Here is a 12,167-nt window from a genome sequence, read left to right as displayed (position 1 = left end):
ATAGAGATAAAGAAATGAAATGTCCTGATGATTTCAATGATTTCCTTACAGAACCATCAGCAACCTGAAGATTGTTGCACCTTGGAAGAACGCTATGGTGGAGAAAGATTTTCTGAGGAGCATGTTGTATCAGGGTCGGTGCTCTACTGCCAGGGACGAGTGCCACCACTTCATTACTTCATCAACCTAACTGCACCTTCTCCATACACTTCGTATCTCTTACAGGCAATACATTGGCCATATAGAACCCTTGAGAGGATTTACCAAAGCTACATACATTTCTTAGGTGTTGTGCTGACTAATTATGTTAAAAAATGTTTAGGATATTTTACCCCCATAATAAGTGGACTGGTAATATTTTTGCTTGGCAGCTTAATGTCATTGTTTGGGGCAGAACGTGCAGCAGTTGTGTTGCCACTTCTTGTGTCATGCATATCTCTAATAGTAATGATAGTGTCTTCAGTCCATATGTTAATTAACAGAAAGAGGTTTATTAGTTTTCACATTTGGTCACTAGTATTTTCTCATTATTGTCCCGAGCTTGATATCAATAGAGCTGAAGGCAAATTTAAAGCTAGGTGCTGGAAGCCATATGTTGCCACGGGTGTGGCTGTATTTTTTTATCTTGGTACAGTTCCATTAACGTCTCCCAAACTCATGATTATGTTTTTACCTGTGATATGTATGTGTGCAGTAATAACATTTGCCCTAGTTCCAGAAAGGCTGAGTGGATGGCACTTTTTGTCTTTAGTAGTTTACATATCAGCCATGACCCCGAGTGTTCATGGATATGTGGGCCATTGGCTGGTCTCTGTATCTAGAGGAACAGGCTTAGAATACATCCTTGCAGAAAACCACATTAATGTATTGTGGAAATTAAAGTTACACTTTGGAGTGGGGCCAATGCTACATGTGTTGTGGTTTGTTATTCAGCTTGGTATGGCAGTGTGCCACGGTGTTACTCGTCTCTCACCACACCTGGTCAGTGTCGTGTGGTGCCATTTGGCTCTAATTGCATACCAGAAGGTGACCATGCCAATGGATATTTTGTACCCTATTGCTGGATGGTGTGCATTGATCTTCTTGCCTACTTTTACTCCCTTCATGCTGTTAGGAGGACCTGCTCTTCTTTGTGCTTGCCTTGGTTTATACATTGGAATGGATTATCAAGCTCTGATGCTCATTTTTTTCAGTGTCGTCTTACTTGTATGGGTACTGACACGTTGGTTGCCAAACTTTATTGTTGTTTGTAAGTGGATGGTGGTTGGGGTAATGTTATTGGCTTTACTGCACCCAAGCCTATTTGTACAGTCTCCACCATCAAAACATTCAATTTTAAAGTGGGAGAATTACAAGAATGTGTGTGTTCCTTCGAAAGACTCAACTGCTGCTGCTACAGTGCATGGTTGTCTACCTCTATTGGAAACATTGGTAAAATGGCAGGGGTCTGTTGCTCAAGTAAACATTGTCAGCGTATACAACTTACCCCAGAGGGTTTTTTCTAGATTACCTGCAGTCATTGTCGATCTTATGAAGTGTTATTTTGGTAAAAAATTACCTCCTTGTCCAGTGAGCAAAGATGTTACAACTGCTATTGAGCGCTGTCGGTTGCTGCATCGTGTTTTAGGATCTAATGCATGCACACTAGAAAACTGGAATGAATATGACTTTGATATTACAGTAGCGATGAGCTCCTCATATTGGAAATTTGGTAATGAAGGTTCTCAAGTTAGTCTCCATGCAGACAGTACATTCCAAGACTTTATTCTCAAGTTAAACATAGGTGATCAGGTGGAATTTGTTGGTGCTCTGTCAGAGGGAATTGGTTCTCATCGCCCAAAGTTGCAGTTATCCTCTATTAAGTGTGTTGAATGCAAATCAAAGCTTGGTGGTGTACAGAAAATAAATCGACAGATTAATTCTAATATATGGGCTGTCCCTACATTTATATTTAATTTCTTTCTTGGACCAACATTAACAATGTAAATATTGTGCATATTTTCATTGCCCAACTTTCATGAGTCTGGGATGCATTTGTCCAGAGAAAAAAGTAATATATGTATCTTTCTCCTATTGAGAAAGAAGGGTGTTAAAGGCTTAGCAACCCATTATTTTTCCATCCCATATTAACTGTAATTACCTAAGTGTAGTTACAGGATGGTGCTCGTGGTGTCCCGTCTTCCCAGTACTTTTTGTCGTATAATGCTTTGAAACTTCTGACAGTTTTGGCCTCCACCATCACCTCACTGAACTTGTTCTGTCTACCACTATTTGCAAAAGAAAACTTCCTAATATTTTTTTGGCACCCTTGTTTCCTTAGCTTGAATCTGTGTCTTCTTGTTTTTGAAGTTGCTGGTTTCAGGACTTCCTCTTTGTTAATTTGGTTGATTCCTGTTATTTTTTTTTTGTAAGTGGTGATCACATCATCTCTCTTCCATCTTCTAGTTTTGGCTTACTGGTATTTAGCGCCTCTAGTCTTTCCTCGTAACTCTTGTTTTTCAGTTCCGGAAGCCTTTTTTGTAGCACCTTTTCCAGTTTATTTATGTACTTATTGAGATATGGGCACAATACAACAACTGCATATTCCAATTTTGGTCTCACAAAAGTTGTGAACATTTTCTTTAGTATTTTAAAAGCAGTTTTGAAGTTGGAAAGTGAAGCTATCATATGCACCTTGCACAATGTCCTTTGTGTTCCTCTGGTGACAGTCTGTTATTCAGAACCACCCCTAAATCTTTCTTTGTTGGTTAATTCCTTTCCACAGAGTTTGTAGGTTGTGTGTGGCCTATTTTTGCACATTCCATATTGTGCATTTATACATATTTTCCACATTCCATAATATGGCATTTATTCTCATTGAATTCCATTTGCTATTTGGTGCAAATGTGACAATATGACCCTGGTCTAGGTCATTTTTCAGGGCATGACAATCATCAGTCTCTTATCTTCCTTAGCAACTTAGCATCATCCACAAACAAGATTATATATTTCTGTATTCCTTCTGGTAGATCATTTATGTAGACAATGGATATTTTTTTATCCATGTCAGCAATTTCTCTGTCGCCCCTCCAGCATGTTCGTTTCCATAACAACCTCTTGTGTGAGACTGTCAAAAGCTTTTTTTAAGGCCAGATAAACAGTCAACCTAACTTCATCTTTCCTGTAGAATTTCTGTGGCTCTATGATTTGAAGCTAAGTAAATTTGTTACACAGGATATTCCTGATCAAAAATCATATTGTTATTATATCATTTCTCTCCTGGTATAGTACATTTGGTTAACTTTTTCTATTGGTTTGACTATCACACTTATTATTGATATGGGTCTATAATTAGAGGGTCTTCACTTCTACCATTTTTGTAGATAGGAACTATTTTTGCCTTTTTCCATATACAGTACTCGACAAAAGTGTGGGTAACCCTGCTCAAGGCAATGTGTACTTATGGTATTAAAAGAACGATATAATTGTGTGGGTGACATGAGTGACAAGCTGGTGCCAGGTACATGTCGGGGGGTATCTCGGCTTCCCAGAGGCGCACACCTGGTAGCCTCAGTTAGCTCTGGGCATTCATAATGAGCAGTTGTGTGCACCTCTCACTCTGGCACCTCGCCGTCTTTTATCACAACAAACAGTGGTGGTGGTGAAACTTACTACAATGCTGTAGTGCTTCAGTGAAGGTGAAGGGAAGCCCAATAAATGTAGGACCCAATAAAGGATGTAGGATATTGTGGTGTTCTCTTGAATTAGCATTGTCTGGTTCTCTGAAAACTTTATTTTGCATAAACATGCTTTGGAACTGTTCACTTAGTATTTTGCACATTTCTTTTTCACTGAATCTGTTCCCCCATTCTCAATCTCTGGATTTTTATCATTTACATGGAGCTTACTTGTAATGAATTTACAGTATAGGACTGGGTCTGTTTTACATTTGTCTGCTACCCCTTTTTCCAAGTTACTTTCTGCCGCTCTCTCCTCATTACAGTGTGTTTGAATCTTGTTTTTGTGCTGGTATGTTTGAGGGTTATGGCCTCTTCATATATTGAACCCATTTTCTTGTCTTTTCTTCTCTGACCCCTCGCACAATGTCTGTTGAACCTGATTCTGCATCTGTCATTTGGTATAAATGTTTTTTGTGCCTGCATTGTATATTTCACAGGATTTGGCATATATCTCATTTACTGCCTTGCCTGGCAATTCTTTCCAGTCAGGTGTGTGTGCACTATATTTTTATGGTTAAATCATGGTAGGAAATTTCTAGTCCTTCATAACTTTGTCTTTGTGGAGAACAAGGTCTTTTTATGTAGGAAGTGGTCTTATGGTTATGAAATAAGTGTTTTATAAGTTTATCATTATTTAGGATAAAAACCCACACCTGCGTATATGTGAAATTTATGAAAGGAATCTACACCAAGTCTTTCGCACTCTCCTGACTGCTTCATCTAGGTCTGAGTGTGCGATTGGAATGAGACTTTCAGCTCAACGATTAATTTGATTACTTTTTTTTTGTGGGTTTTTATCTTATGTCTGTGAGAAGACATTACCATTACTAATTTATAATTATTATCGAGTGGCACACAAACCAACCTGTCCTTTCGAACAATACATCGCATTTTAATGTCAAAATCCTCAGTGAACAAAATATGATGTACTATAAATCACAGTGGTTCACAAACATTCATGTTTTCTGTGTGTGAGAGGGTTGTTCGGTTAGGTTAGGTTCAGGGCAGTTTAGTACATCATTTTCTGTCCGTTGTGACACTGTTTGGATGGGCTTCATAACATAGAGAGGTGTAGTTCTTTAAGATGAGATAATGAAGTAACTGAGGGTTGGTACTGAAATGTCTTATGGCTGTGGCTAAGTAGCTTGGAAACTATTTAAGTTATTTTGTAAAGGATTAGGATTACAATTACAGGAGGCTACTTGTATTTTTGTACAGTGACACAATAGCAAGTTTGTATGTTTTGATAAAAGAAAGTTTATATAGAATAATATACACTAGTTAAAAGCTTATTGTATCTTGTATCAATAGTTGCAATATAGCCATAAAAAGTAATTACCCTGTGAACATTGACTTTAGATATTTGATTGAAACTGTAAAATGGTGTTTTTCCTATATTGACCATAAACCTACTATTTTATTTTTTTTATTTTGGATTTATAAGGTAAGCACAATTCATTATAAGTAGTTTGAAATTGATAAGAGAAGACAAAGGCTGTACACTGAAAAGACGACCATTTTTTGCTTTCATTAATCCTCAGAACACTAATCAAATCCCGCATAGTTCAAATTTATATTAAATATCTTATATTTTTATTATACCTGTATATACATTTAATTACACCATGTTTCACCCAACAAGCCTCATGGCTCGCACCCGCTTCATCTTAACACAAACTAGTCATGATGTAATAAAGTGGAAAGAATATGGGTGACTTTTATATAACCCAAAAATAGTTTAACAAAAAATTATTTTTTGATACAAAAGTACTGTAAATCACATAGCAAAGCTAATGGGTTCAAGCAAAACCTTAATGAAAAGTTATGGTTACAGAAAATTTTTAGGACATGTAAAGGTCTGGAGACCTGTATATGCCTGTATGCTCCTTCATATGGGAGCTGAGCCTACCCAGCAAGTCCCTCCCTCCTCCCCATCCGGCCCGTTGGCGCCGTGAGGGGGCTTGGTGGTCGGTTGCCGGAGCGTGATGCTCCATGGGACAGTCCTCTGTCCTTTTGGGCCTTATGCTCCAGCTGCTTTCTTCTTCAATTGTGCCGGATCACTTTTCCTTTTCCTTCTGTTTCGTTTTTCTCCCCCTCTTCTCCTATCTGCTTGTCGTTTCTTGCCGACCTTTTGCTTGTTTTGGTTATTTTTTTTGGACTTCTTCTATTTTGACGCCCAGGTGCTTGGGGAGGCATACTCTTGCACCCGTAGAATTGTAGTACCCAACGTCTGGAGCGAGGGGGACCTTTTATTGTCAATCCCCCTTTCGTCACTGAACCCGATCTCGACGGACTGACGGTTCTTAATTAAGGTGGCGTTTGTGAGGCGTATACTCACGACGCACCCCTTGGGGGCCCCGGCTTGATCGGCGATAGCTTCTTGTTGGGTGTCCGGCCTCTAATTGTGGCTCCATGGTGGGTATGGAGGCACATTCGTGAATGAATGTTTTTCTATTCGTCCTTATGTCTAATTCTGTTCCTCTTTTTATCTTCTCAGGCTCGTGGGGTGGGCGACCAAGCCCCCGAGTCGGACAGTGTTGGAAGACCGGGCCCTGTAGCCCCCACTGCATTGGGCCCTGACCTTGCTCATCCTTTGACTCCTGACTGCTCCCCTCGGCTCCCCTTCTCCTCTGTGGTTGAGTCGAACCCCAAGCCCTCAGTAGTGACCACCTCGTCCCCTGGCACGGCTCAGTCTCTAGTTGTGACTACTGCGCCTTTTAACCCCCCTCTCTCTGGGGGTTCTCAACGCCGTCCTCGACACGGCCGCATTTACTCGATTCCTTCCCATACTGATGCGTGTCAAGCCTTGTTTGGTCCTGCTTCGTGGGGCAAATACTTTGATCTCCTCCCTTTTGATTCTGCGCCTCCTGACGGTTTCTCCCTTCATAGGCACCTTGTTGATTCCATAGATGCCTCTTGTTACTTTCCACACCACCCGTCTTGGTACGTGTGTCGTTGCTGCTCCTTCTCAGGATGCAGCCTCCCACTTGGCCGCCTTGTCCTGCCTTGGCGAGATCCCTGTTCGGGTCTCCAAGAACGCTCGGTTGAATGCCTGTGTTGGCACTATTCTCCTCCCACCCCATGTTGCTACCGGTGTTCGGAATCTCCAGGACTGCCACGAAGATATTCGTCATATCCTCGATGCCCAGGGACATTCTATCCTCCAGGTAGACACGTTTACTCGTCCACCTCGTGGTTGTCACCATCAACCCCTTCGAGTTGTGAAGATTACCTTTGATGGTAGGACCTTTCCGCCGTCTGTCATTCTTGCTGGTGCTAGGTGCTCCGTCCAGGAGTACATTCCCTCTCCTCGGCTCTGTAATAAGTGCTGGAGGTTTGGGCATAGTGCCCTCTGCTGCTCTGGTGTACTCTGTCCTTTGTGTGGGGGCGAAGGTCACTCTTAAGTTGAAGTGCACTTCTCCCCAGGCTCGCTGCCTCAATTGCAGTGAGGCCCACCCTACCTTCTCCCGTATGTCTATACATTACAAGCTTGAGGCAGCAATCTTCAACTTGAAGCACCGGAAGCGTTTATCTTTTACTGATGCGAGGTGCCAAGTTCACCAGCTCCCACCTTATGCTAACGTCTCTTATGCTTGCGTGTTGCGCTTTTCCTCTCCTTGTCCTTCCCTCCTTCCTCAGACTCAAAACCGTTTCCGGGCCTTGAACCCTGACACGCCCACCGCCCCCTCTTCTGTTCCTTTGAGTTGTGTCCCGAAGGGTCCCCCTCCTGGTCCTCTGTCTGTGGTTCCCCTTCTTTCTGCCCGTTCTGTCATGTCTCCTGTGTCTTCTTCCTCGTCTCCCTCTAATTCTCCTTCCCATCCTTCTCCTCCGTCTATTGGCTTTCCACGCCGCCTGTCAGTACTGACTGATGTCCATCGCTCTCCCAACGGCCGTCGTGTATGTTCTCGTTCTGCTTCTCCTATTGAGACAATAGAATCTGTTGCCTAGTACGTAGTTGCTGGGACACCTGTCTCTTTGAGTCAGAAGCATAAGCCTGGCTCTTCTCCTTCCTCCTTCCCGTAGGAGTCCGTAGCGTGTGGGGAGGGGAAGCACACGAGAGCACGAGCTCTGTGAAAAACAATATATATCTCGGGATATTTCAGTGATACAGGAACTAAACACAGTTAGATAACTTATAAAGTGCATCTCAACTTATTAAACAATATACCATAGTGATTGCCATCCGACTTTTGTGCTTTAAGGAAATAACAAGTGAATTTTGTGGAGTCCACCTCGTGGTGCCAGAACCCACCCCATAGACCCACGTCCCGTGTGCCCACCGTGTGTGTGTGTGTGTGTGTGTGCTTACAAGCAAATTGGTTTCCAACAAGTGTAATAGGGGAATGTAGATCGAGAAATTAGTAATAGAGAAAGTGAATACTATTGCAAGTCGGAAATAAAGCAGAAAATCCCTTATTGTAATACAAGCGAATTAATATATCAGTGTTATAACCCAAGTAACTGGCACCTGAGGGCCTCCAGCCGCGGCCTGGGACAACGTGTCAACTGTACAGCCTCTGGGACCCTCACCCTCGACCGTGCGATAAGTACTGACCATACAGTAGAACAAATAAACATATATATTGTTACAAATATACGGTATACATATATTATAAATATATAGATATATACAACAAAACAAGGCAAAATGGGAGTAAATAAACAAATTTGTGGCCACTGTAACAACTCCTTAAAGTCGACGGTAACGGGAATTGAATGTTATATCTGTAAGAATAGATTTCATTCGGCTTGTACAGGAGTGAGTAACACTACGGCACTGAGAGCTGGTCACTTGCTCTGGGTGTGTAAAAATGACCTGCCAGCTTGGAATATCCTAAAAAACCTTCTAGATAACATGACGCATGATCGGAAAACATCATTCATTGGAAGCCTACCAGCCATCCAGAAGGAGTGAGAAAGGAACAACAACAATTCTAATATACCAGGGGCGGAGGCTATAGTCAGGGATGAAACTGAGGCTGAAACTCAAGAAGTTGTAAACTCCGACTCAGTAGGCCCGGATGTAGATGACAGTGTGATGATAATCTCTTTCTAGAGAGATTGAGCCTGCTCTTCCCTACCTCAAGTTACGTCCAGTTAACAAGTATAAGATGCTACATTCAAGATACGTCCACCAGTAGCACAAAACGTTTTGACCAGGAGGCAAAACGTACCCAAGATTCCCCCTACTCCACACACCCTCCACGCCGGCTTGTCGTCAAACCAGCAAACTACCCATACCAGCCTGCCTGCTCCTGATTGGTGACTCGCCGACCGCGCACCTGCACACTGCACCTCTGCGCCATCTACCTGAATCGACGTCGGAGCCCTGACCAGCTATCAACTTCAGAATATTCTTTGTGCTCTTAGAGTTGACATCTCTCTCTGGCATACTAAGCTCACTGGCTGGTATACGAAGGGAGGGCTCAGCCATAGCCGATATTCTCAGCACCATTTTACTATTTCACCATTATACTATTGTCTCACATTGTCTTTGCATTTATCTTTGTTATTTAATTGTATTTTTCATTCCCCCGAGATTTGTCTTTATTTTCGTTTATGTTTAAAGTAAATATATTAAAGTTTCATTGTTCATATTTTGTGTTTTACGTGTTCCTCCCTCTAACTTACCACAGACAACAGGCAAGCAGTCTATTTTTTTTTTTTTATATATGTGACCAGGCATTGACACCTGCCATTGGAGGACTGCCAAACATCTACACTCCAACACTTTCCCGTCACAACAGTAAACTAGAAAGTGTAACAGACAGCACTGACAGCTCGATTGGTACAGACACTACGACGGTTCCCGATAGAGCAATTCAGAACAGAAGGACAGACTTGTGCAAATTTTATGCAAAGGCATATGCAGACATAGATATGCTGGTAATAAGAAAGGATTAGAATGCAGTTACCAACATCCCGAAAAATATTTAAATATGCTTAGGAAAGGTGAGTGTCGATTTGGATCAATATGTAGGTTTTTCCATCCTGACATGTGCCAAACCTCACTGGAGGACAGAAAATGCTATGACCTCAGCTGCCCACACTTTCACATGAAAGGCACGGGACGCTACATAAAGAGCGGCAAACAGGATAATGAATTTGGAGGAAACTCTATAAATTTTTTATACCAGACCGAAAGAGAATTCAAAAGGAGGAGCATGGAGAGTGTATGGAACTGGATGCCAGATCCACTTGCATTCCAGAATTACAGATACAATTATACACCGAAAGGGAACTACAATTACGACAAGCAACTGCCCTACAACAATCAGTACTGGTCAGAACAAACTCATTATGTCCACGCATAATGGGCTTGCCGAAAAAGTCTCCCATTCAAACTATCACTAATAGAGCAACCTCATTCATCTTTGCCAACATACAAGGACTGAAAACAAGAACAAAGTACAGTTCATTAATGGCCTCCTCACGGAGTCAAATGCAGTATTTGGAGCTTTCACAGAAACCCATGCAGGGGAATTGTTGGACAGTGAGATCTGGATTCCAGGATAAAATCTATACAGGTGTGATAGGAAAATTAGGTCACATGGAGGAGTGGGTCTATATTAGGGAAGACCTTGTATGCTCGGAGCTCCTAAACGTTACAAATGAGGTGGTAGAGGTACTGGGATTAAAAATAGAGAAAATAAATTTAGTGATTTTTCTAATATACAAACCGCCAGATGCAACGGCTGAGGAATTCACAGAACAGATAAACAAAATAGAGAATAGCCTTGATAATTTGGAGAACCCAGTACCTGATATTATCTTCCTAGGTGACTTCAACTTGCCTAGTCTCAGGTGGAAAATAGCAAACAATAATAATATTCCAGGAAATCTATAAGGACCTAACCAACCACAGATTAGAGAACTACTTAGATTCTGTGACAAATTTTCACTCAATCAGCAGATATCGGAGCCAACGAGAAATGAAAATATTTTAGATCTGGACTTTACGAACAATGAAGACATTATCAGAGACATTACGATATCAGATACCACATACTCAGATCACAAGCTCATTGAAGTGCAAACGACCATCAATACTCGGAATAGACCTAAAACGTTGATAAAGCGAGAGGGGCTATTCAGTAAATTCAATTTTAATAATAAAAGGATAGACTGGGAGATAATAAACAGGGAACTTACAAACATTCCATGGGAAACTGTTCTAAGTAATACAAGTCCTACAGAAGGAATAGAAAAACTGACTTCGGAAGTGTATCAAGTCTGTCTGAAACATGTTCCTTTGAGGAAAGCCAGAAAGAGATCCAACGTAGAAAGAGAACGCAGACGACACTATAAACGCAGGAAAAAAATAACGGAACTGCTTATGCAGACACGAATTTCCCGTCAAAGAAGGAATAATTTAAATAGGGAGATTGAAGAAATCGAGCGGAAATTGAAACACTCATATGAAACTGAAAAAAAGCAGTTAGAACAGAAAGCAATTCAGGAAATAAAGAAAAATCCAAAATATTTCTTCACATATGCGAAATCAAAAGCAAAAACCACTCCCAGTATTGGATCCATTTGTATAAGTGAAGGTTCATACACGGAGGATGACAAAGAAATTAGTGAAATCCTAAAAAAGCAGTATGAGGACATGTTTAGTACTCCAATAAACAACATGAAAGTGGAAGATCCAGACAATTTCTTTATGCGGGATATTCAAACCCCTGTAAATATAACTAATATCAACACGAGCGCACTAAATTTTGAAAGATAAATTGAAAACATGCCCATGCACTCGGCCCCAGGTCCAGACTCATGGAATTCAATATTTATAAAGAAATGCAAAGTGCCGGTAGCACAGGCACTCGGTATAGTGTGGAGGAAGAGCTTGGACACGGGGGAGATACCAGATGCACTTAAAGTAGCAGACATAGCCCCTCTACACAAGGGAGGGAGCAAAGCATTGGCAAAGAATTATAGACCAGTTGCACTAACATCGCACATCATAAAAGTATTTGAGAGAGTGATTAGGAGTCAGGTCACCAATTTCATGGACACCAATGACCTTCACAACCCAGGCCAACATGGATTTCGAGCGGGAAGATCGTGTCTCTCACAGCTACTTGAGCACTACGACAAAGTCACTGAGGCATTAGCAGAAAAACAGAATGCTCATGTGATATACACGGACTTCGCAAAGGCTGTCGATAAATGTGACCGTGGCGTGATAGCACACAAAATGAAGTCAATGGGAATAACCGGTAAAGTAGGACGCTGGATACTCAGTTTTCTGTTAAACAGGACTCAGCGAGTAACGGTCAACCATATAAAATCTAGTCCAAGTGCAGTTAAAAGCTCTGGGGCCGGATTCAGGAAGGTACTTACGAAGGTTTTTCTTCTTAGCTACGAATGTTTTCCTTCTTAGCGCCTTCGTGGCGGCTACGGCGGTATTCAGGTCCCACACAGGTATTCAGGTTTTCCACACTAAGT

General features: G+C 41.6%; 1 protein-coding gene across 1 annotated transcript in view; it reads left to right on the top strand.

Annotated features, from left to right (window-relative positions):
- The window catches only part of wfs1 (wolframin ER transmembrane glycoprotein wfs1), a 97,497-nt gene extending 92,070 nt beyond the window's left edge, over window positions 1-5,427 (top strand). Inside the window, exon 6 of the mRNA XM_045736908.2 lies at window positions 52-5,427. Within this exon, the coding sequence (XP_045592864.1) occupies window positions 52-1,986 (1,935 nt within the window). The 3' untranslated portion in view covers window positions 1,987-5,427. The remainder of the gene's footprint in view (window positions 1-51) is intronic.
- Window positions 5,428-12,167: the final 6,740 nt, after the last annotated feature.

The sequence above is a fragment of the Procambarus clarkii genome, chromosome 18 (genome assembly GCF_040958095.1).
Source record: "Procambarus clarkii isolate CNS0578487 chromosome 18, FALCON_Pclarkii_2.0, whole genome shotgun sequence".
Lineage (NCBI taxonomy): Eukaryota > Metazoa > Arthropoda > Malacostraca > Decapoda > Cambaridae > Procambarus > Procambarus clarkii.
The sequence above is the reverse complement of the archived record's forward strand: the minus strand, read 5'-3'. Positions and strand labels throughout refer to the sequence as shown.